The following is a 23,603-nucleotide window of genomic DNA, read 5'->3' as shown; positions in this document are numbered from 1 at the left end:
AGGCAGCTGAGAAGAAGCCCAAATCAGGCTTAATCAAGGCCATTCACTCAGCCTGCCCAGCCCCCCTACCCTGCGCTTCCAACCCCCCCCCCCATCCATCCACTGGTGCAAGCCTTCCCTTCTGTGTATGTGTGTGTGTGTGTGTGTGTGTGTGTGTGTGTGTGTGTCATCCCCGCTCCTCCCCCTCCATAAATAAGAGGCAGACTTTGGGATCTGCAGCCTTCATAAAAAGGGCCTGAAACTGTGCTGAAATTAGTCTTTTTATTACCCAATTTTTGCCCGCGTGATTTCTGGTCCTTTCCAGGCGCTGGGCAGGGGGCCAAGGCTGCCTGCAGGAGGAAGAATGGGAAACGTAACGGTCAGGAGGCAAAAGGGGCATCGGCAAGGCCGGTGCCAACAACTTGCAGGGCTGGAAGATGGGGAACTAGGAAGACTTCACGTGAAGCATGTGAGAAGAGGGACATGATGGCAGTAACAGGAACCTGACCGGGTGGAGAGAGTCAGAAAAGGACACAAGAGAATGACAAAGTTGGAAGGGACCTTGGAGGCCCAGCCGACTCAGAAGCAACGGATGGAAACTCATCAAGGAGAGAAGCAACCTGGAATGAAGGAGAAATTTCCTGACACTGAGGACAATTAACCAGGGGAACAGAAGCTGCCTCCAGAAGTTGTGGGGGCTCCATCGCTGGAGGCTTTCAAGAACGGATTGGACAGCCACCTGTCTGAAAGGGTATATAGCGTCTCCTGCTTGAGCAGGGGGCTGGACTAGAAGACCTCCAAGGTCCCTTCCAGCTCATTCTATTCTATGCCCCTTCCGACTCTTTCATTCTGTTCTCCTCGTATCTGGGGATCTTCTGTTGCCCCCTTGATCAAAATACTGAGATCCATTTATTTATTTATTAAAGCGATTTGCCACCCACCTCGTTTTGAAGCGATGCTGATGGTGGTGAAATAAAGGAGATTTTAGGGCAGGGAAAGGGGCACTTCAATCACAAAGATTGGGGAGATGCGCGCATGGCGTGATAACCAAACCAATTTCCTAGCTATTGTAAATCCAGATTTTTCAAACTGTGTTCCCTCGAATCGTGGGGGAAAGTTCCATCAGATACCAACAGCTAAATAAATATAAATAAACGACTTCCCTTGAACGTGGCCCATTTTTATCACTGGCGCGCTGCCTCTCATCAAGGGTGCTGGGAAACTATTATTATTTACCTAGCTAAGTTCCTTGACCTGAAAAAAATCATTTTCAGGCATTGACTGAGAGGGGTGGCTGTAAAAATTGAATGAATAAAGAAACGGAAAAATAAATAGACCCCCTGCTCTAAATGAGGGTATCTTGGAACCGATCAGGTGTGTGTGTGTGTGTGTGGGGGTCAATTCTAAATTTGGTCCTAATGGGGTGATCCCGATTTGGAGTCTTTAGCAAAGTATCACTTTATTGCTTGTATTTTAGTATGTAGATAGTCCCAAACCTATGACTGTAATTGAGCCCAGAATTATGGAACTAAGACACACCGGCTGTTAAGCAAGTCATCAGGTGTCTGATCTGATTTTGTGATGGTCATTAAGTGAATCTGAAGTCGTTAAACAATTCATTATCTGCTACTTTCCGGCAAAAAGATGTAAACCATGGTCACGTGGTTTGGACTGTGGCCCAAATTTGACCACATGACCACAGGAGAGGCAGCCGTCAGATCTTTGAACCTGGGTCATAAGTACCTGTTTAAGTATAAGTAAGCTCGCTAAGCGACCAGTTGTAAATTGGCCCCCTGTGCATGTAAATGGGAAATGTCACAGATGTCCAAAATAGACACACTGGATGACAGAGAACTAAAAAAATAGGGAGCTGGTGAAAAAAAAGAGACCAACAGGAGATCAAAAGAGCCGTATGACTTCACAGTGACCTGGTGGTTATTCAGAAGGTCAGAAAAGAGGAGCAGCCCAAGCCACGAAGAGTCCATCGGGGCTCCATCGGGGCGTCACAGGCGAGACGCTAAGCAAGTTTAGGAGGCTGAAGGTTTCCTTCTGAGCACCGAAGGGAGAAACGCAGGGTGGGGAAAAAGTGGGAAAGGGAACCATCTGTGGAGAGGCAAAAGGAAAAGAAGAATAATTCAAATGCCTTTAAATAGGTTGGGAAAAAAGAAAAACCGCCAGAAAAGGAGATGGGCCGACTGATGCAGGAGATTCAGGAAGAATTGAGAGATTAGACAGTCACGGAAGGAATTCGTTGCAGAGGATACCAGGTAAGTCCTTGAGTTACAACCATTCATTTAGTAGCCGTTCGAAATTAAAAGGGCACTGAAAATAGCGACCGACGACCGTTATTCACACTTACGTCCCTGGCAGCACCCCCACGGTCCGTTGAAAAAAATCTGGACTTTGGGCAACTGGCTCATATTTATGACGGCTGCGGGGTCATGGGATTCCCGTCAGAAGGTCGCCAAAAGGAATCACACAGCCCCAGGATACTGCAACCGTCATAAATACAAGACAGTTGCCAAGCGTTGTTCACGTGGATGCTGCAACGGCCATAAGTTGCTTTTTCCGGTGCCGCTCTAACTCTGAACGGTCCTTAAATGAATGGTCGTAACTGGGGGACCGCCTGCATCCACCCCCTTGCTACAGGAACGTGATGATGAGCCCCCTGAAGGCGCCAGCCTGGCTGAGGCTCCACCGTCTCTCTCCACCTTTCCTGATGGGAACTTCCCGATCCAGCCCCGGCCGAGTGCCCAGGCACCGGAGCTTCCTCACTTCCTGACCATCTGCCATCTCCTTGGAGACCGGGCTGAATTAAAGCAAGCGAAGCAACCAGCCCCCGAGCGGCTTCACTTCCCCTCTGGGTGGGTGGGTGGAGGGCGGCTGCTTCCTCCTCCTCCTCCTCCTCCTCCATGCAGCTGGAGGGGGCTTGGCAGAGGGCCCCCCCCTGCACCCAGGGCCTCCTTCCTCCTGAGGGAAACGGTGGTCTTCCTCTCTCTCTTTCCTTCTCCCGGGCTCCAACCTTCAAGGAGAAGGGAGTCCTCGGCTTAGGGCCCCAATGGAGGCCACAATTTCTGCTGCTAAGGGAGACAGTTTTGCCCCACTCTACAACCTTTCCTGCCACGGTTGTTAAGTGAATCTGGCTTCCCAGGTTGGCTTTGCTTCTCAGAAGGTCGGAAAAGGCGATCAGGTGACTCCAGGGGACATGGCGACCGTCATAAATAGGAGCCAACTGCCAAGCGTCCAAATTTTGATCACTTTGATAAGTGTGAAAAGATGGTTATGTCACTTTTTTCAGTGTAGCTTTGCACAAAGGTCAATTTCCTGGTAGACTGACAGTCCAGAATAAAAAAACCCCCCAAAGAAAACCATACAGGCTGCCATCTGGATGATCCTCTGAATAACAGTTGGAAGGGACCTCGGAGGTCTTCTAGTCCAACCCCCTGCTCAAGCAGGAGACCTTATTCCATTCTGGACAAGAAGCTGTCCGGTCTCTTCTTAAAAACCTCCAATGATGGAGCCCCCCCACACCCTTCTCCTCCTCCATGCTGGCCAATGCACGGTTTACTTGGTTTGGATGCAGGACAGTGGATCACTTCCCCCTCCAGAAAACCCTTGGCTGACAGATCTTCTCTTCGCAATGCCAGATCTCTTGTGGCCTGGGCCAAAATGGATCTAGTGCACAGGGCCCAAGCACCAGACCAGGCAGGGGCTCCCTCAGTGGACTTAAGCAGCCCTTGGGACTCAGGCAGAGCTCAGCCCGGACGGCAACAGCAGCTTCCTGAATTATCCACCCAACAAGATTTATGTTGGGAGAAAAGCGGGGACTCGGCTTTGTTTACTTATTTGTTAAATTTCTTTGCTGCCTATCTTGATGAGGGAGCCACCCTACTTTAATAAAAAAAAAAGGGGGGGGGGAACCAAAGAGGCATGGAAACAGAAGTAAAATAATAGAGCAATAAAGCAACGAATGACCAAAGAACACAACAAGAATAAACACATCAATCTGGTAATTAAAAAGGATGGATGGGTGGAGAGCAGAGTGTGTGTGTGTGTGTGTGTGGGGGGAAGCTGGAGACTGCCATCCATCCAGCAGCCACCTCCAGTTAGATGGATGGATGGAGTGGATGTAGATAGGATAGATAGATGATATAGATAGGTGATAGATGATAGATGGATGAAGAGGGAGAGAGAGGGAGAAAGAGAGAGAGAGACAGAGAGAGAGGCAGGCAGGCAGGCAGTCTTAGGGATTCTCCAGATCTCCAAACTTGCCAACTTTAAGATTTGTGGACTTCAATTCCACAAATGCTGCCTGGGGAATTCTGGGAGTTGAAGTCCACAAGTCTTAAAGTTGCCAGGTTTGGAGATCCGGTCTAAATGGCTCCATGCTACCTTAAGGAGGATGTTCAGATGTAAAAAAGCACCCCACACTTGTTTTTTCCCCCTGGAATTTGTGAGCTGAAAATAAGAAAAGTGGGGTGAGGGGAACCACCCATCCACGTTACTCTTGTCGTCCTCTTCCAGCTTTGCATCTGTACCCCTGCCCACAGTCATGACACGGGCAGCACCCAGACCAACTACCCGGATGGGAAAGTAAACACAAATAACAATGCCAGAAGAAAAAAAAATCATTTCTGCATCTCAGTCAATAAAACTGCCTGGTTGCATCCATCCAGTCAGTGTCACCGTCGAAAGCAGCATCAGCCAATTTTGATAGAGGCTGGCAGCTAAGCAGGATCAAACTTAATTGACAGTTGGATGGGAAACAGCTAGGAAAGCTCAGCACCGGAGACCAGGCTGGAGAGTAAAAGGGAACATCAATAAAGGAGAATATTTGTAGCTCAGGGTTGAAATGAATGAGGGCTCCTTGCTACTCTCTGCGCTCGGCTGATTTCTTGCAGATCTTTCATTACCCAGCTAGGTAGAGTCATCAATGTTGACTCTAGTTGAGGTCATCTAGGGCCAGGGCCAGGGCCACTCATCAAGGGCTGCCTCCTCTCATTCTCAAGGGTAGCCCTGGACCCGAAAGGAGTCTTCACCTACCCCTCCCTAGCCAACTCATTGGCTGGAGAACGCCTCCTGTGCGGAGCCCCATATCATGGGCTGTTCGGGGTTGTGCAATGATAGGCACGAGACCCACATCTGGCAGGGAAGAACAGCCACGTGGGCCTCCGACTCTCACAGCAGCGTAGCAGATGGGAGGCAGGGAGCAAGTCACCCTGCCTGCTTTTCTTGGAAAGAGGCGAGGAAAGTTAAACAGTATTTATTTGGGGTATTTATCTATTTATCCATTTATTTGGAGTCGTGGTGGCACAGTGGTTAGAGTGCAATATTGCAGGCTGACTCTGCTCACTGCCAGCAGTTTGATTCTCACCGGCTCAAGGTTGGCTCAGCGTTCCATACTTCCAAAGTGGGTAAAATGAGGGCCCAGATTGTTGGAGGCAAGAGGCTGACTCTGTAAAGTGCTCAGAGAGGGCTGTAAAGCACTGTGAAGCGCTACTAAGGACTATTTATTATTTATTATTTATTTATTATTTAAATTTTTATACCGCCCTTCTCCCGAAGGACTCAGGGCGGTTCACAGCCTGATAAAAAATACAAAATAATACAATATAAATACGATTAAAATATAATTAAAAAACTTATTAAATTGGCCACGGTTAAAATTTAGAATAAAAACCCATTAAAAACCCATAAGTTTAAAAACTAACCCAGTCCAGCGCAGATGAATAGGTGAGTTTTAAGCTCACGACGGAAGGTTCGGAGGTCCGGAAGTTGACGGAGTCCTGGGGGGAGTTCGTTCCAGAGGGCGGGAGCCCCCACAGAGAAGGCCCTTCCCCTGGGCGTCGCCACACGACACTGTCGCGCCGACGACAGTGTCTATTGCATTTCATGACGACAGCTATTGCATTTCATATTTCTTAATTGCTCCTCTCCCTTTCCCAGCCAGTGCATGCAGTCTACCTATTCCATGCAAAACAACCATTTTATTCTGCAGAGGACAACTGCCGTGCCAACCAAGTCCAAAAGGAGCCCAAAGGAGAAAGTAATGGTTGGAAACTAACCAAAGAGAGAAGCAACCTGGAATTAAGGAGAAATTTCCTGACAGTGAGAACAATGAACCGATGGAACCGAAGTTGCCTTCGGAAGTTCTGGGAGCTTCATCACTGGAGGCTTTCAAGAAGAGACTGGGCTGCCCTCTGTCAGAAATGGGATAGGGTCTCCTGCTTGGGCGGGGGGTTGGACTAGATGACCTACAAGGTCCTTTCCAACTCCGGTGTTCTCTTCTGTTCTGTTCTACTCTACATAAGATATCGGAGCGTTTCAGCCATTTAGGATGCTCCATTGCAGATTTTGAAGCTTCACCAGGAGAACCGAGCGAGAAGTTCCTGAGATCACAAGCATCTCAAAAGAGGCTCCAAGCTGGACCTCAACAAGCACCAAGGGCTTTGAGCACTTGATAGGTATTAACTGATACCATACAAGGAGTCCTTGACTTACGACAGTTCATTTAGTGATCATTTGACATTACGACAGCACTAAAGAAGGTGACATAAATGGTCCCACACTGTGGCCATAAGCAGAGGGCTAGCTGGATTGCTATTCACTGACGACCTGCGCTTCCCACGGCTACTGGGTGACCGACAGCCTGCAAAGCAGATCAGGGCCATTGGTCATCAAAGACCCCCTTCATCCGGGGCTCAAGGAGAGCCAGGAAGATGCCATGGGAGCCTCTTCGGCCATGGACACTCCCTGGGTCCCACTCCCTCGGCCTACCTCACAGGGAGGTTACTATTGCACGGGTGAACTTTCAGCTCCTGGGGGAGTGGTGGGAGAGAGGGTCTCTCAATTACTGGCAAAACCTCGGACTGGTCCTGAGGAGCCCAACCCCCCCCCCATCAGGGTGTGAGGCCTCTGGGGTCCACCCTGAGAGACCCCTGCAGCAACCGCAGCTGCTCAAACCCTCATTAAGTCTTGGGTGGAATATCTCCCTGCAGAAGGGGGAGGGAGGGGAGGTCAATCAAAGCAAGGCAGGGCAGGCAGGGATTTGTGCTCCTTCAGCCTAATGAGCAGATTTCGGCTTTATCAGATCCAGAAAGCCAACAAGCTACTTTTGAATGCACAATCCCAAGTCCATGGTTGCTGGGGGGAGGGGGAGGGGGAGCAGGGCCATCTTCTTCCTCTCCTCTGCTTGCACTGGCTCTGCCCTGCCACCAGGCTGGAGCAAAGCCGATGCTGCCATCCTTAAGCAGGAATCACCGGAATAACCGAGTTGGAAGGAACCTTGGAGGCCTTCTAGCCCACCCCCTGCTCAAGCAGCAGACCCTCTCCCATTCTGGATAAAGGGCTCCCAATCTCCAGTGACGGAGCCCCCAAAACTTCTGGAGGCAACCTATCCTCCAAAGCACCAGAGTGCAGGGCAAGAAACAACGGATGGAAACTAACCGAGGAGAGAAGCAACCTAGAACTAAGGAGGAATTTCCTATCAGTGAGGACAATTAATCAGTGGAACAGCTTGCCACCAGAAGTTGTGGGTGCTCCAACACTGCAGGTTTTGAAGAAGAGATTGGACAACTGTTTGTCTGAAATGGTATACAGGTTTCCTGCCTGAGCAGGGGGTTGGACTAGAAGACCTCAAGGGTTCCTTCTCACTCTGTTATTCTAAGATGACCCCAGCCACCCATCTCTCTCCCTGCCTGTTCAGAGGTAGCAGCAAAGCTTCCCTCCCACCGGCAGAATCTCCTGGGCTGCTCAGGGGTGGCAACACTTATGCAAACGAAGGGCAATCGATTCCAAAGGTATTTTAGCCCCCCAACCGCCTTGGCACCCAACTGAATTCCTTCACCTCGACTGGGGTGGGGTGGGAGGACTTGGGGGGCCCAGCGTCCAGGCCACTGAAAAGCTAAAGCTTTGGGAGGCCCAGCTGAGCCTCCAAACTATTGTGGCTGAAAAGGGGTCTCCCTCTCCCACTCTCTCTCTCTCTTTCTCTCTCTCTCCCTCCCTCCCTCTCCCTCTCTCTCCCTCTCTCTCTCTCCCTCCCTCTCCCTCTCTCTCTCTCCCTCCCTCCCTCTCCCTCTCTCTCTCTCTCTCTCCCTCACTCCCTCCCTCTCTCTCTCTCTCTTTCTCTCTGGTGGCGGCAGCCCTCCACCGCCTGGGATATTAAGGCCACAAAAAGCCTGGGGAGTGGGCATTCTCTACTCTGGTACCAACCCCATCCAGGATTCCCCACTTGGCATCTCTGGTGCTCTGACTGGCAGGGGGCAACCCAGGAACGGGGCCAGAGGATGGGAGTTTCTCCATGCCTCCACACGGACCACCCACCATGGATCCTCTTGCCCCTTGGCTCCCCAGTCTCAAGGCAGAGCGCTGGTTTTTCCCTGGGGACCCTTCTCCCCAAGGCCTCTCTAGGGCTGCAGGGCACAATTAGTATCCCCCCCTCCCCCACCAGCAGGGGGTCTCTGCAGGAGGCACAAATGAGGCCCCCTTGAGAATGCCCAGATGCCCCTTGGCTGCTGCTACCCCAAGACGAGAGCCGAGGCAGCCCACATGTGGGAGGAAAAGGACAAAATCCAAAGAGGCCAGTGGAGATGAAAACAGAGGCCACCTGAGGTCATTTAGACCAAATGAAACGCAGGTGCTGCCTCTGGCAAGGGGCAGGGGGGGTTTGGGGGGGATTAATTACAAGGTGACAAACAACAGCCTCTGTTTCCTTGACTGGTGCTGGTGGAGTCAGAGCCAGGAGCCACAGCCAACTGGTATTTTCTGTCCCACACGTTCTGCCTTTTCTTAGACTAGAGGATTCCAGAGAGCAACTGAATATTGTTAAAAAAGAAGAAAGAAAAAAGGATGATTGGAAAATATGCAGAGTTTGTGAAATCTGGGAGACCGCTTTTATCTGCATTCATTTACCTCCAAACTGAACAAAAATTGGCCGTGTATTTGGGGGGAAAAGAAAGATAATCAGGACAGATTACTATTGCTCAGACATGAGTAATGAAAGATTAAGTGAATAATTAGAGGACGCATAAAAGGGAATTTAGGGGAAAGCCATTTCCGCCATCCCAAACTCTGATTACTTATGCAGAATTTATTCTGCTGCAAACGTTCTGGCTCCAGAGATGGTTCACTGATATATAATCCATAATCCCGCTCTAAACTCCTGGGGATCATGGGTCACCCCAAATTAGCTGCACATGCTGGCAGCAGGTGGGGGTGGGGCGAGCAGCTTCCAAGCCCACCTGCAGGGGTCTCACCTGTCAGCCCTGCAGGGAGACAAGAGAAGGAGATGCACTCCAGAGAGGGAGGGAGGAAATGCTTTGATTGAGATTGGCTAGAGCAGGGGTCTCCACACTTGGCAACTTTAAGCCTGGGGAATTCTGGGAGCTGAAGTCGGAGACCCCTGGCCTAGAAGAACAGACTCCTTGCAACTTCGGTTCTCCGGTTCCCCCTCTTCCTCCTTATACAGGCAGGCCTTGACTTACAACAGTTCATTTAGTGACCGTTCAAAGTTACAACAGCACGTGATTTACGACAGTTTTTCACCCTTACGACCGTGGCAGCATTCCTGTGGTCACGTGATTAAAATTCGGAAATTTGGCAATAGATTCATATTTATGACGGGGTCACGTGATCCCCTTTTGTGACCTTCTGAACAGCAAAGTCAATGGGGGAGCCAGATTCACTTAACAACCGTGTGACTAATTTGACACCTACAGTGATTCACTTAACAGCTGTGGCAAGAGAGGTCACAGGCAAATGTCCCGCATAGGGACAGAAATTTTGGGTGCAACTGTGGTCATTAAGCTGAGGACTCCCTGTACTTCAGTGCACTGGTGCGGGGGGATACTTCTTGAACTGCTTCCAAATAATGGATGGAAACTGACCAAGGAGAGATTCAATCTGGAAATAAGGAGGAATTTTCTGACAGTGAGAAGAATCAACCGATGGAACAGAAGTTGCCTTCGGAAGTTGTGGGAGCTTCATCCCTGGAAGCTTTCAAGAAGAGACTGGAGTGCCCTCTGTCAGAAACGATGTAGGGTCTCCTGCTTGGGCGGGGGGCTGGACTAGATGACCCCCAAGGTCCCTTCCAACTCTGTTATTCTGTTAAATGTTACCTGGGTGTCCTGGCCTTAGAGAAGGCTTCCGCCCCCTTGGCCCAAGCAGCAACCAAGTGTATCTGCGCCTCCTCCTTCCCCTCTAGGCCTCCAGAGTGGGTTGCTGGGTTCCTGCTGGGTGGGGAGAGCGCTCTTCTCCTCCTCCTGCCCCAGGTCGGTCGGCCACCGTGTGCGAGGAGGACTAGCCAGGAGCACGAAGGGGCAGAGGAGAGGAAGAGGAGGCAGGCGTGGGATGAGGAGAAAGCCGGGAGAAGCGAGGAAGAGGAGGAGCAGGCCATAGTTACCCAGCTGATGAGGTGAGCCATGGAGTGCTGAGCATGGATGGTCATGCAAGAAGAGATGAGCAAGAGGCAGCGCGGAACAGCCGGCTGGCGAGAAGCAAAGGACCAAGACAGAGACAGTCACAAAAGAAGGCAGAGCCCAGAGAATGAAGCCCCCCTCCCCACCTCACGCCCAACCCCCCCCCCTCAAAATTGGACAAGGCGGACGGAGAACCTTCTCCTTCCCTCCTTCCTCTTAGGACCACCATGGTATCCAACATTTCTGTTGCTAAATGAAACGTTTAAGTGAGCTTTGCTCCATTTTACGACCTTTCTTGCCACCGTTGTTAAGTGAACCAATGCAGTTGTGAAGTTACTGTAGCTGCATGGTTGTTCAAGGAATCTGGTTTCCTCCATTGACTTTGCATGTCAGAAGGTGGCCAAACGTGACCCGGGACATTGCAACCGTCATAAAGACGAGTTGGTTGCCAAGCATCTGAATTTTGAGCACGTGACCAGGGGATAATGCAAGGGTCGTAAGTGTGAATCAAGGTCCCAAGTCAGTTTTCCCCCTGCGGTGGTAACTTTGGTCACTAAACAAATGGTTACAAGTTCAGAGCCAGCTGCAGTCCTTCCCTCCTGTTGGCCCATGCTGAAAAGTGGCCCCTCCCTCTTGCCTCTCTCAATGGGGGGCGGGGGGGGGGGAGAGAATTGAGGCTGCAGACCCCTTCTTTCTACCTCCAGAGAAGATCCCCCCCACCCAGGAAGGACCAGCAGTTCCACTTCCCGCAGGCAGGTGGAGGAGAGGGCCTATGACCATTGGCCACAGCCAACTCACCGCAGGGCGAGAATTATGTTAACATACAAGAAATGGTGGAACAGAATTCATTAAACAAAGGATACAAATGGAGGGAGGGACGGAATGAAAACGGAAGGACAAAAATTAAAATAATTTGTATTTATTTAAATAACTAAACAGAATTGTTAAATTGTCCTGTGGTGAGTTTTCTTATTCCCTTCTAGGTCTGATCCATATTAGGAGTGGGTCAGAGAGATGGATCAGAATCAGAATCAGAATCAAGCTGGAAGGGACCTTGGAGGTCTTCTAGTCCAGCCCCCTGCTCAAAGCCTGGGAACTTTGGAGGAAGCAGCCAGTCGTCTGGGGGTTCAAGACCCTCCCCAGAAAGAGAAAAAGGAACATGACCCTATGGACACAATACTGGTTTTCGGGATAGCCCATTTCAACAGAAATAGAGCTAGTTCTCAATTTATGACCATTCACTTAGTGACTGGTTGTTGTTGTTGTTGTTGCCGGGGTGGTGAGGGATTACAGGCAGTCCTCGATTTACAACAGTTAATTCAGTGATCAAACTTTCACTGGCACTGAAAAAAGGGACTTATGACCATTTTTCACACTTATGACCACTGCAATATCCCCATGATCACACGATTTACAGATGCTTGGCAATTGGTTCATATTTATGACGGTTGTAGTGTCCTGGGGACACATGATCCCCTTTTGCGACCTGCCAAGTCAATGGCGAAGCCAGGTTCACTTAGCCACCGGTTGTGTGGCTTGTTTAATCACGGCATGATTCTCTTAACAATTGCAGAAAGAAAGTTTGTAAAATGGGGCAAAACTGTCTCGCTTAAGGACAGAAATTTTGGGCTCAATTGTGGTTGCAAGTCGAGGGCTGCCTGCACCGCCACAGGTGGGACAAGAAAGCCGCCCCAGCCTGGCTTAAGAGGGAAATTGGGAAAAGCATCTCTAAGAAACGGAAGCTCTGGGGCCGAGGAGAATTTTCTGCCCAAAGGGATTTGGCTCCTCAAGGAAGCCACTGTGGTCTTTGGGCTGGGCGGGAACCTTGCTTAGCGGCTTGTGAGCCAATTAGTTGGCCGAAAGGGACTACAAAGCCCCTTTCTTTGCTAACTGCAGAGCCATCTTTGCACGCTTCCTCCTGCTTCTCCATTGGAGCAGCAGCCCGAGGAGGTGCCTCTTTCTCTCACTCTTGCTGGAGGGGGGCCTTCATTCTCTTCTGCACCCCCTCCCCACAACCAACTCAACATCAAAGGCCGCTTTGAAAGACACCTCCTCCGTCACCATGGCAGTGCGACTCACTCGCATCCTTGGTGCCACAGCCGGGACTGCTCCAAGGAGGCGCTGAGCCCCTCCTCACAATCTCCGAGCCTCAGCTCATCCTTCCCCATCTTTCCTTCCTAGCCGGCAGCCCACCCACCCACCTTGGCTGGCAATTAGCTCTCCACTCCAGGCATTTCGAAGGGATCCACTCCAACTTCCTGGCTCCTGATCAAATTTGTGCCTCCAACATCCTCCGCCGAGGAGGAGGAGATCAGTTGGGCGGCTTAGATCACAAGCGGTTTTGTAAGCTGATTTAGGATGCCTTGAAGTTAGAATCCCCAAGCCCTGGGGGGGGAGGGGCTTTGCGAGCATCGCTGGGCCCGAGGAGAAGGGTCTCTCTCGCCCTGGACCCAGCCAACTGGGGCTGCTGCAGAAGCGCCCTTCCAGCAAGCTGGCTGCCTGAACCAGCCCATTTTGCCTCCCAAAAGCCTGGCCTGTGGAGAGCCCCCAGGCCCCGTGGATAACAGGGGCCTGCTTGCTCCTTCAACGAGGGGCAAGGAGGGGGGAGGAGGGAGCTGCCTGCAACGGCTGAGACCCCCTCCCCACCTGTGCTTTGGAGAGACTCCCACGCTGGCTTCTGACAGCTCCCCGCCTGGCCAGTCTTTTTGGGAAAATTCAGGGACCAAAAAAGTCCCTTCAGAGGGGATATTCTTTTATTGGCAAGACTTATGAACAACATTTGACTGATGATAGTTTTCAAAGAGCCTTTTCCATTTAATGCTATTGTTGTATCTCAAGTGGGATGACTAATCCTGGTTTGTGGCACCTCCCTCTCCGTGCTGGAAGAGTAGGAGTAACACTACTACTGTCTCTTGTTTACGCATGGTGGGCTTACGAGGAGCAAAGCAGCACAGCCGAGCGATTCCTCAAAGGTGCCACGAGCTGCCATTTCTGCATTCAGAGTCCCAAAAGATTCTGATCAGCCCCTCCGTTGATGGAGGAAATTGGGGTGGTGGGTGGGGGTGGGGGTGGGGGCACCGCCCAAGGATTTCAGCCACAGTTGACTTTCAAGGAGGGGGCCAGCCCAGCCCTCTGAGTGCAAAGACCCAGAACCGTCAGAACACCTGACCGGTAGCTGGCCTTCCCAAGGTGCGACCCCCCAATCTGGCTGAGTTCATGTCCAGCCAAGAGAGGCTTCTTTCCCAGGTCTTCCCCTTGGGTCCAAGCCCTGCCCTGCGCCCCCAGATCCCTCGAGTCACAACTCTGGATCTAGAAAGAATCCTCCAACTCTTCGGCGCCTTCTCCTCCTCGACTTATGGCAGCTCATTTAGGGACTGTTCAAAGTTACAACAGCACTGAAAAAAGTGACTCGGGACCGTTTTTCACTGGTACAACCTTTCATGTGATCAGAATTCAGACGCTTGGCAACTGGTTCATACTTATGAGCGTTGTGGTGTCCCGAGGTCACATGACCCCCTTTTGCGACCTTTGGAGGGGGGCCGGGTTCCTTTAACAACCAAGTTACTAACTGCAGGCAAGAAAGGTCATAAAACGGGGCCAAACTCCCTTACCAAATGTCTCACTTAACAACAGAGCTTATGTGCTCAATATAAGCCGAGGACTAGCTGCCCTTGGCCCCACTCTGGAGCCGCCCGGCTGCCCCCCCCTCTTCCTGCAAAGGGTCCAGATTGGGCTGTGGGAGAACTGGGCCTCTGGGCAATTTTGGCAGCCAAGGCAGGAGCCTCCCTTTGACCCCCCCCCCCCGGCCATCTCCCTCCCCTCCCTGGCTCTCCTTTCCTCCAGTGACCCAGCATCTTTGCCAGGCAGCCCTGCCACCTCCTCTCTGCCCTTGACTGCCGGCTAAATGCTCCCGCACAAAGAGTCCCCCTGTGCCCATTAAGAACAGCATTCCTCCCCCCCTTCAGAGCCGAGCAGCCGATGGTTCTTCCCTTCTTCATCTCCTCAGTTTTTTTTTTTCCTTCTGGTTGGTGCCTCAATCTGCCACGAAGGAGAAGTTTCAGCTCTCGCCCGTCTCCCTGTGTGGCACACATGCCAAGCCCACATAGAGGTATAGATAGAGGAAATCTGCCTGCCAGGTGGGTCACGCGCCACCCTCCACCAGGTCTGGGTTACAAGCAGTCCTCCACTTACGACCATTCATTTAGTGACCGTTCACAGTTACGATGACACGTGACTCATGACCCTTTTTTGCACAGTGAATAGCTCCCATAGGGTCACCTGATCAAAATTCGGGCCCTTAGCAAATGGCTGGTGTTTATGAGGGTCGCTGGGTCATGCGATCCCCTTTTCCGACCAGCAAAAGTCAATGGGGAATCCAGATTCCCTTAACAACAAACATCATGAAATGGGACAAAGCTCACTCAACAACTTTCTCGCTTAGCAGCAGAAATTTGGGACTCCCTTGGGGTCGTAATTTGAGGACTAGCTGTACCCAGATCCTAGAAGGCAACTTCTCGAAGGTCAACCAGCCAAAGCGAAGACCTCTGCTGGGGGCCACCTGGCTCTTCCCCAGCCCTCCCTCCCCCTTCACCCATTGAGCAAAAGCCTTGACTTGGGCTCTGGTCCCAGCACAGGGTAGCCCCACAGGACCCCCAACACGACTCTCCTTCTCGTCTTCCAGAGCAGCCAGAGAGAGAACCACCAATCTTGGCACCTTCTGTGAATTTCTCCCACACTCAGCCGTCCACCGTGGAGCGTCAGAGGGAGGAAACCGAATTTCGATACGGAAGGACTGACGGATTATCTGTCAACTCTCAGCAACCCTCCCGAGGGACCGGCTTTGCCAAAGACCTTCCTCGGCTGAGTGGAAGATGTCACAGGTTCATCCGGGAACATGCGCCACACGCACTTCATTTGAATGTCGGCCAGCTCTGGCTCCGGCCTCCTGGGCTGTGCGCACTCAGGCAGGGCATTTCACCTCTGCTGCACATTCAGAAGCCAGGAAACTTTTTCGGCATGTTATCCGGGTTGCTGATACTTGGGTTCCCCTTAGACCAGGGGTCTCCAACCTTGGCAACTTTAAGACTTCTGGATTTCAACTCTTGGACAGTCCTGAAGCCAGGATTCAGAGAGGATTTCTCCTTGCTCCTGACTGTGGCAAACTACTCCTGGCCATTACAGCTCCAGGTCTCCTCCAAGCTCCACGTTGTCAGAATTAAAAGAACCGAGGGTGGTGGGGAGGGTCCCCTGGTTCAACCTGTCCAAAAGAAGCCTTTGCTCGTATGGCAAAACCTTCAAGGCAGGGACCCTGCCATCCCTGGCCCTTCCCTGCAGCCATCCCTCTGCTGCAATGTCTTTCTTTGCAAATAAAAATTCTGGGGGAGCCTCAGCAGTTGGTGCTCTCATCTGACGTGTCACGGCTGGGCCACATCCTAAGACCACGCCAAACACGGGGACAGCGTGTAATTGTGAAACGCAGCCCACGCGCAACAGCACGGTCAGGGAAAGTAGCATGTATTGGTGGCACTTGAAAGCCAAATCGTTGTGGGGAGCACACCAAATATTACCGGGGGGGGGGCTTTACTTTTGCTCCTGTGGTGGTCTGACTCAGCACTTCACAACTCCCTGCCATTCAAGCTGCAAGCAGGAGCAGCACTTAAGATAAGAGAATTCTGATATTAGTATAAACGAAGAGTTAACCCTCTTCCGCTGAGAATTCCCCCTTGCTGCTCCGCTTTGTACAAACTTTGTCCTCCTTCCCTCCCCCCCTCCCCCCACCCACCCCAAGATCTTTGTCCAAGTCTAGAACTTTCCCCAAGAGCCTTCAGCACCAGCAGGCAACCGTGCCTTGGACCCAAATAAACCCAGGACACCAAGAAGGAACAAGAGCCTCCAGACGGATTCTACACACAGAAGACAAATGAGGGTCGGCCTGATTGCATGGATGTCACCAAAAGATGCCCTTGCGCCACCGACGGCCAGCCAGAAATGCTCCCGGGCACTCTGGCCTTGGACAGCCACAAGCCAGGCAGGACTCAGCCTCCGGTCGGGATGGCTGCTCCGGATGCCCCCGTGGGCTGGTGCTCGTTTGGATGCCAGCCCAGCCAGGAAAGCGTCCTCTCTGCACCCCAATGTCTCTCGTGGAGGCCCCTGCGTACCCCACGCCAAGACCCCCTTCTGGTTTTACAGGTGCCTCTGGATAGGACAAGCGATGAATGGGTGCTGCAGGAGCATCTTTGCAACATGACCTCATGCTGCCTGCAAGCACAGCCAGTGCTGCAGTGATGAGTGGGTGCACACAGATGCACCGGGTTCCAGAAGGTGCTGTGAGCACACAAGAGGCATCCACGGTGTGGAGCACAACACGACCTGCTCTGCTCTCCGTTTCTGACTGCTTGTGGGGAAGGCCGCCCCGAGGCAACCCGGCCGGTCAAACACCGCTGCAGCCCTGGGAGAGGCTCTTCTGCCAAGTCAGGCAGCCCGAAACCAAACCGGCCCCAAGTGGGCACAGACCCAAGAGGGAGAGAGGGCACAGCTGCACAGCTATTGAAAATCCAAACCCAGAGATAAAAGAAGCACCTTGGAGGGTCAGGAAAGGCAGAATGGAGCTAGGAGGGGAAAACGGGAGGGTGTCTCTTCGTCTCTGGCTGAGTTCACGTCCACCCAAGAGAGGCTTCTTCCCCAAATCTTCCCCCTGGGCCCAAGCACTCTCCTGCACGCCAAGATGCCTTGAATGACAACTCTTGTCTCTTTCTCATCTGTTGCATGCACACACGGGCAGAATTGCCTTGCTTCCCCTGTCCATTGGATGGCGCTGGGAAACGGGCCCCAGCAGAAAGGAGCCAGAGAGGACTACTTGATGCAACGCATCCCACCCACAGTTCACACATTACACCAATCTCACCGGTGCCTCACTGGTCCCAGCCACTGATATCCTGATTTGTCACACTCAACTCAACCAATCCAGGAAGATATCGGCTCTTCACACAACACACCTCACCCGGTGACAGACTTAGCCAATGTTCTGGGTTCATTTCACAGGGCGGCCCCACCCAAAAGCTAAGCAAGCTCAAAGCTAACCAAGGTTAGCATGGGATGTGCCCGTTTTTCAGCACTAGAGGAAAAGTCCAATGGGCGAATTCCGCCCCCCCCCACGGGCCTGGGACTGGCAGGGCAGGAGTGGAGCTGGGACCCCCCCCCTCCCTCCGACGCCAAAGGGGATCCCCCTCTCCCACAGAGACCCCGATAAGGACAACTGACTGCCCTCCCAACTCCTGCCGGGCCCTCCAGCGCTCATCCCAGGAAGGAGACCCACTCGGAGGAGCCCGACCCGAACGCCTTGCCCCGCCTTAGAGCCCCGGCCGCCCCGGTCCCGCCGTCCAAGCGGCCCCCATGGCCCCCTCCCTCCCTCCCTGGGCTCTGGCGGGGAGGCGCGTGTCGTCCCCCCCGGGGCTCACCCTTGACGGCTTCTCCGCGGTTGAGCTGGATCTCGCCCTCGCCCTGCGGCGCGTAGCTCTTGACCACGATGAAGCGGCGGCCGGGCACGGCGCTGTACAGCTTCTTCTTGGGGCCCCGCAGCTGAGCCGGCGCGGCGTGCGGAGTGTGCTCCACGCCCGGCCCGGCGCCCGGCGCCCCCCCAGGCCCGCTGCCGCTCCCGCCGGGGCTGTAAACGAAGACATAGGTTACGCTGCTGATGCCGGGCAGAGGCGGGGGCGGTGCGGGGGCCATGGGCGCGGGCGGCGCGGGCCCTCGGACGGGGGAGGCGAGCGAGCCGGGCGCGGCCTCTCCTTCGGCCCTCCGCCGGGGAAGTCAGGCCATCGCGGCCGGCCGGGGGTGGCAGCCGCCGCCGCCGGGAGCCGCACCCGCAGCCCGCCGATGGGGGCCCTGCCGGGGCGCCGCCGGGCGGTCAGGCTGCTGGGCGCCGCCGCTGCCGCTGCCGCCGCCTCCCGCTCCGGCCGGCGCCCCCTCCGACGGACGCAGCGCCATGGCTCCCTGCAGCCGCTCCGGACCCCCGCCCGGCTCAGGGGCCGCTCGCGGGACGCTGCCGCCCGGGCCGGCCCCTCCGCCGCCGCCGCTGCCCGCCCATGACGGCGGGGGGAGGCGGTCCTCGCTCGCTTGCTCAGCTGCAGGCAGCCCCCGGCCGGGCCGCCCGCCCGCTTGCTTCTCCTTGCCGGCTCCGGCTGCCTCCCCCGGCCGCTGCCGCTCGCCAGCCGCTCCTCCCCTCGCCTGGGCGGGGACCCACCGGGCCGGCCCCCCGCCACCCCCCCCCCCAGCGGACGGCGGCCTTGGGCTGGCGGTCAGGCGGAGGGGCCGGGAGGGGCCAGAACGTCCCCCGCAGAGAAGCAGGCAGGCACTGGCCAGGTCCCGGGGCAAGCAAGAACCCGCAGGGCGTCCCGTTCGCTCCATGCCTCTGAGCCCACCGCCGGGCTAGGCACCTCCTGAGCCCCCCACCCTCTCCAGAGAAGGCTCCAGGAGGGGTCCGGCTGGCCAGCCTTGGGCGGCACCGTTGGCTTTCCTGATGGCCCCCATCCCACTTTGCCGCCCAGCTGGGATCTGCCCTTGACAGGCGGGGGTGGGGGTGGGGACTCCCGATGCCCGAAGGAATGAAGGATGCGATGGCTTATTGGGACCCCCTCCCCCTCTCCTGCGGCAGTACAGAAGGTCCAACTTCCCCCCAACTCCCCCTGGCCCCGCCTTTTCCAGCCCTGCTCAGGACCCTCCTTCCCTCCTCCCCACAGAGCCCCCCCTCCTCCCCAACACAGAACCCCAATGGACCGCCTGGTTTGCTGCCCAGCACCCCAGCGCCCAAAACGGTGGCAACAGCCCCCTTCCTCTTAGGCCCTTGCAAGCACACCCAGGGCCTCCCCATCAGCATAAACCAGGGAGCCCACGAAGCCCAGTCTGCACTGAGCCAGATTGGCTCCCCTCCCCTGTTAACCTGTCCCCCCCCAAGCCCCAAGCCGGCCTGGCTCTGCAAGAGGCAGCAAGTTCAAATCAGCCATCCTTTCCAAGCAGTAGGGAGCATCGTGGTCTAGGAGGGGGGAGGCAGAAAATTGGCCCAGGGCTTCCAGAAACCTTCTGCCCCCCCCCCACCATTCCCAACTGATCAGCTCTGTCCATTGTAGGTCCAAACAGAACATGCCAGCCAAGGGTGGGGAGGAGGGAGGCAGAAAATTGGCCCAGGGCTTCCAGAAACCTTCTGCCCCCCCCCCCACCATTCCCAACTGATCAGCTCTGTCCATTGTAGGTCCAAACAGAACATGCCAGCCAAGGGTGGGGGAGGGGAGGGGAGGCCCAGGTCTAAGGAGAGCCTGAAAGCCAGAATTTGTCTGTTCAGAAGAGAGGAAGCTTCTTGGATGAGAAGCGAAATGTTTTCAAAGGAAAACAAAACAAAACAAGAAAGTCCAGTTGCCTTTTGAGGGACCTTTTGGGGAAATTATTCTTGGCTGACCCAACTGAGCAAGGATGGCAAAATCCCACCTCCGCCAAAAGAGTCTGGGTAATCCCACAGCACCCCCAGATCCCCCCAACTCACCCAGAAGGGGACCCTCTGAATAACAAGTGCTTTAAGGAACTACAATGCATCCATCCCTGGAGGCCCCCCCCCCTCCGAAAAAAGGAAGTCCGAGAAAGAAACACAACTGCAAGCCAGTGTGAAGTTCACAAAAAGGGCTAATCTGGAGAGGAAGGGCGATATTTCCTGCAAGTACAGATCCTGCTTGACTTACAACCGAGTATTTAAAATCAAAATAGCACTAGAAAAGTGACTAATGATCAGTCCTCACACTTATGACCATCGCAGCAAGATCAGCTGGTTGGCAGCCAGGAGGCATTTGAGCCCAGTGGTTAGAATGCAGGACTGCCGGCTGCTTCTGCTGCCTGCCAGCTGCCTGCAATTTGGCAGTTCAAATCTCCCCAGGCTCCAGGTTGACTCAGCCTTCCATCCTTCCAAGGTCGATAAAATGAGGACCCAGATTATTGGGGGCAAGAGGCTGACTCTGTAAACCGCTCAGAGAGGGCTGGAAAGCACCGCAAAGCGGTATAGAAGTCTAAGGGCTAACGCTATTGCAGGGAAAGCGCCTCAGAGGGACACCACAGCTGCCATATAAGGAGATCTGCAAGGCCTTGGGAGTGGACATTAACAACTGGGAAACCTTGACCTCTGATCGTTCAGCTTGGAAGCTAAAGACGCAGCATGGCCTTCTCCAATTCAAAGAGACATTTGCTCGGCAGGCCAGGGCAAAAAGGCAGTCCGGGAACCAGCGAAATCTGGGGGCTGGCAGGGCACCGAATGTACCTGCCCCCAGTGTGGAAGGGATTGCTACTCTCGAATTGGCCTTTTTAGTCACACTAGATCAGGGGTCCCTTTAAGACTTGTGGACTTCAACTCCCAGAGTCCCTCAGCCAGCATAGTCCACAAGTCTTAAAGGGACCAAGGTTGGAGACCCCTGCACTAGATGCTGTTTTAGGACCACTTTCCAGAGCACGATACCATAATAGACTTTTGAGACTGAAGGATGCCAATGCTGAATTGCTGTTGCTATTTGCGATGGCTGCGGTGCCCCTTGGTCATGGGCTCATCATTTGCGACCTTCCCAGGAGGCAATCAGAGAAGCCAGATTTGCTTAAGGACTGCATGATTCACTTAACAACTGCAGAGTTTCATTTAACAACCCTGGCAAAAAAAAGGTTGTAAAATCAGGACTGATTCATTTAACAAACACCTTGGTTAGCAATGGAAATTCTGGTCACAACTGCGGTCATAAGTGTAGGACTATTCTCCTGCGAGCTGCAGCCTGATTCAAATGCCCATAATCCATGTCCTGCCAAGTGTGGAGTTTTGGAGAAAGCACATACCTGTTCAACATCATTCCCCCTCCCCCAAGAGACAGGAAGCGGATTGGGGTCTATGGCAAAGTTGAAGGCCCTTATAGATATCCTTATGTGACCCAAGAACCTTTTGTTATTGGAGCAACAACTGAGGGACACACCCCTTTCATGGTCTACACAACACAACTGCTTTCACATAGATCACAACTCTCAATACTATACTTACTGAGGAGTATAGGAGTTGTAGCAAAACAGTCAGAAAAAATAAAGTCATTTATTACTGATTATAAGGCCACCCAATTGTAGATGGTATACAGGTTAAAAACTCAATTCAACAATAGCTAATCCTGCTCCTCCTCCTCCTCCTCCTCCTCCTCCTCCTCCTCCTCCTCCTCTCTTAAGATGATTAGAACTGGAAGAACAGTGCTGGAGAAGACCTCGATCAATCAATCAATCAGAATAGAGCTGGAAGGGACCATGAAGGTCTTCTAGTCCAACCCCCTGCTTAAAGCAGGGGACCTAGTATACCATTTCAGACAAATTATTCTCCAGTCTCTTCTTAAAAACCTCCAGTGATGGATCACCCACAACTTCTGAAGGCAAGCTGTTCCACAGGTTAATTGTTCTCATTGTTAGGAAGTTTCTCCTTAAAATTCTCTTAATTTTCTTGAGCGTCCCTTGGACTGCAAGGAGATCCAATCAGTCGATCCTAGAAGAAATCAACCCTGTTCTTTGGAAGGATAAGACCTTGAAGCCGAAATACTTTGGCCACCAAATGAGAAGCAAGAGAGGACTCCTTGAGAAGCCCCTGAAGGCCCCTTGGTGCTCTCTGAGCTTGGTGGTTTTCTTGGGGACATTTCATGACCCAAACTAGGTAACCTCATCAGGGTTACTCACTAGCACCAATGAGGTTACCAAGCTGGGTCATGAAATGTCTGCGAGAGAACCAGCAAGCTCAGAGAGCCCCTGGGACCCTTCCCATCTATCAACCCTGAGCTACAGATATTCTCCTTTATTAAAGACCCTGATCTTGGGGAAGAGAGGAGAAGGGGAGGGCAGAGGGGATGATTAGATTGTGTCATCGACACAACGAACATGAAATTTAGACAAACTCTGGGAGACAGTGGCAGACGGGGTGTGTGTGTGTGCCTGATGTGCTGTGGACCTCGACTACCTATCATCTCAACATTTTCTTGTGAGCAAGTCCTCCTCCGCAGGGCCTTAAAGCAAGGCTGCTGGCCAGCCGTTTGCACCCACAATAACAGTGGGAAAACAACGTTTGCCATGAATGTTCTTTGCAGCACAATTCCTTCTTCCTGCTACGGTGTCCCTCCTTCTCCTCCTCCTCCTCCTCCTCCTCCACCTGTTGGCTCCTCCACAGGTCCAACCGCTTCCTCTTGCCAGGATTTGCCGGCAGGACTTGGAAGGAGACAGGAAGGGCAGCGGGAATTCCGAGCTCCTCGCAGGAAGCGAAGGTGGAAATGTTGCAGGGAGGCCAACAAGGAGGATGAACAATGCAGATTTAGGCAGATTAGATGGTCAAAATTGTCATGGTTCTGGCACACTTTTTGGTCCATGGTCCATCACTCCGAAAGGAACCCTCAAGCCTGAACTCTTCAGAAGCGGTGGGTGATTCAACACTGGAGGTTTCTAAGAAGATGTTGGGTAGCCATTTGTCTGAAGTGGTGTAGGGTTTCCTGCCTAAGCAGGGGGTTGGACTAGAAGACCGCCGAGGTCCCTTCCAACTCTGTTACATTCTATTCTATGCCCGTTTTCATTTTAAAATCAGTTCCATCTTTCTTTGAAAAATAACTTTGTGTCTTGTTTTCTCTTTTGCTGTTCGTTTGCTTTTGGCACGGAGATCAGAAAAAAAGAAAAGAAAAGGGCTGGAAAAGTCAGAAGCACCTTCTCTGCATGGAGGGATTTATCTGAAAGGCCAGGGGAGAGAACAGAAGACAAGATAAATGGGCCTCTTTGGTCTTCTGGCACTTCAGAAACAAATGCAAAGGGAAAAAAGACGCTCTGAATTTTCAACAGCTTATTTCTGTTTCCAGTTGATAAGCCGACTTCATAAAGAGACACTAATTGTGCAAATATTTAGATCCAAAAGCTCCCGTGTGAAGGGGGGCGAAAGAGGCACCCCCAAGGGCAGGTTTCCAAGTCAGGTTCCCTGCAGGTGAACGAACGTCAGTGTGCAGCGCATTAGAGGCGCAGATCCTCAATTTACAACCTTTCATTTAGTGACCGTTTGAAGTGACAACGGCACTGAAAAAAGTGACTTGTGACCATTTCCCCACACTTACAACCGTTGCAGCAAGAGGTGACACGACAGCCCTGTTCCCGTATTGGAGGAGCTGCCCCAGAGAAGAGGGAGCCAAC

At 53.0% G+C, this 23,603-nt stretch overlaps 1 protein-coding gene across 1 annotated transcript in view; it reads right to left on the bottom strand.

Moving 5' to 3' along the window:
- The window catches only part of SHANK3 (SH3 and multiple ankyrin repeat domains 3), a 309,563-nt gene that overhangs the window by 111,847 nt on the left and 174,113 nt on the right, over positions 1-23,603 (bottom strand). The window contains 2 exon segments of the mRNA XM_058191734.1: positions 17,852-18,199; positions 18,257-18,747. Of these exon segments, the coding sequence (XP_058047717.1) occupies positions 17,852-18,199; positions 18,257-18,747 (839 nt within the window).

Source organism: Ahaetulla prasina, chromosome 7, assembly GCF_028640845.1.
Source record: "Ahaetulla prasina isolate Xishuangbanna chromosome 7, ASM2864084v1, whole genome shotgun sequence".
NCBI classification, from domain to species: Eukaryota; Metazoa; Chordata; class Lepidosauria; order Squamata; family Colubridae; genus Ahaetulla; species Ahaetulla prasina.
This window is presented reverse-complemented; position numbering and strand designations above follow the sequence as displayed.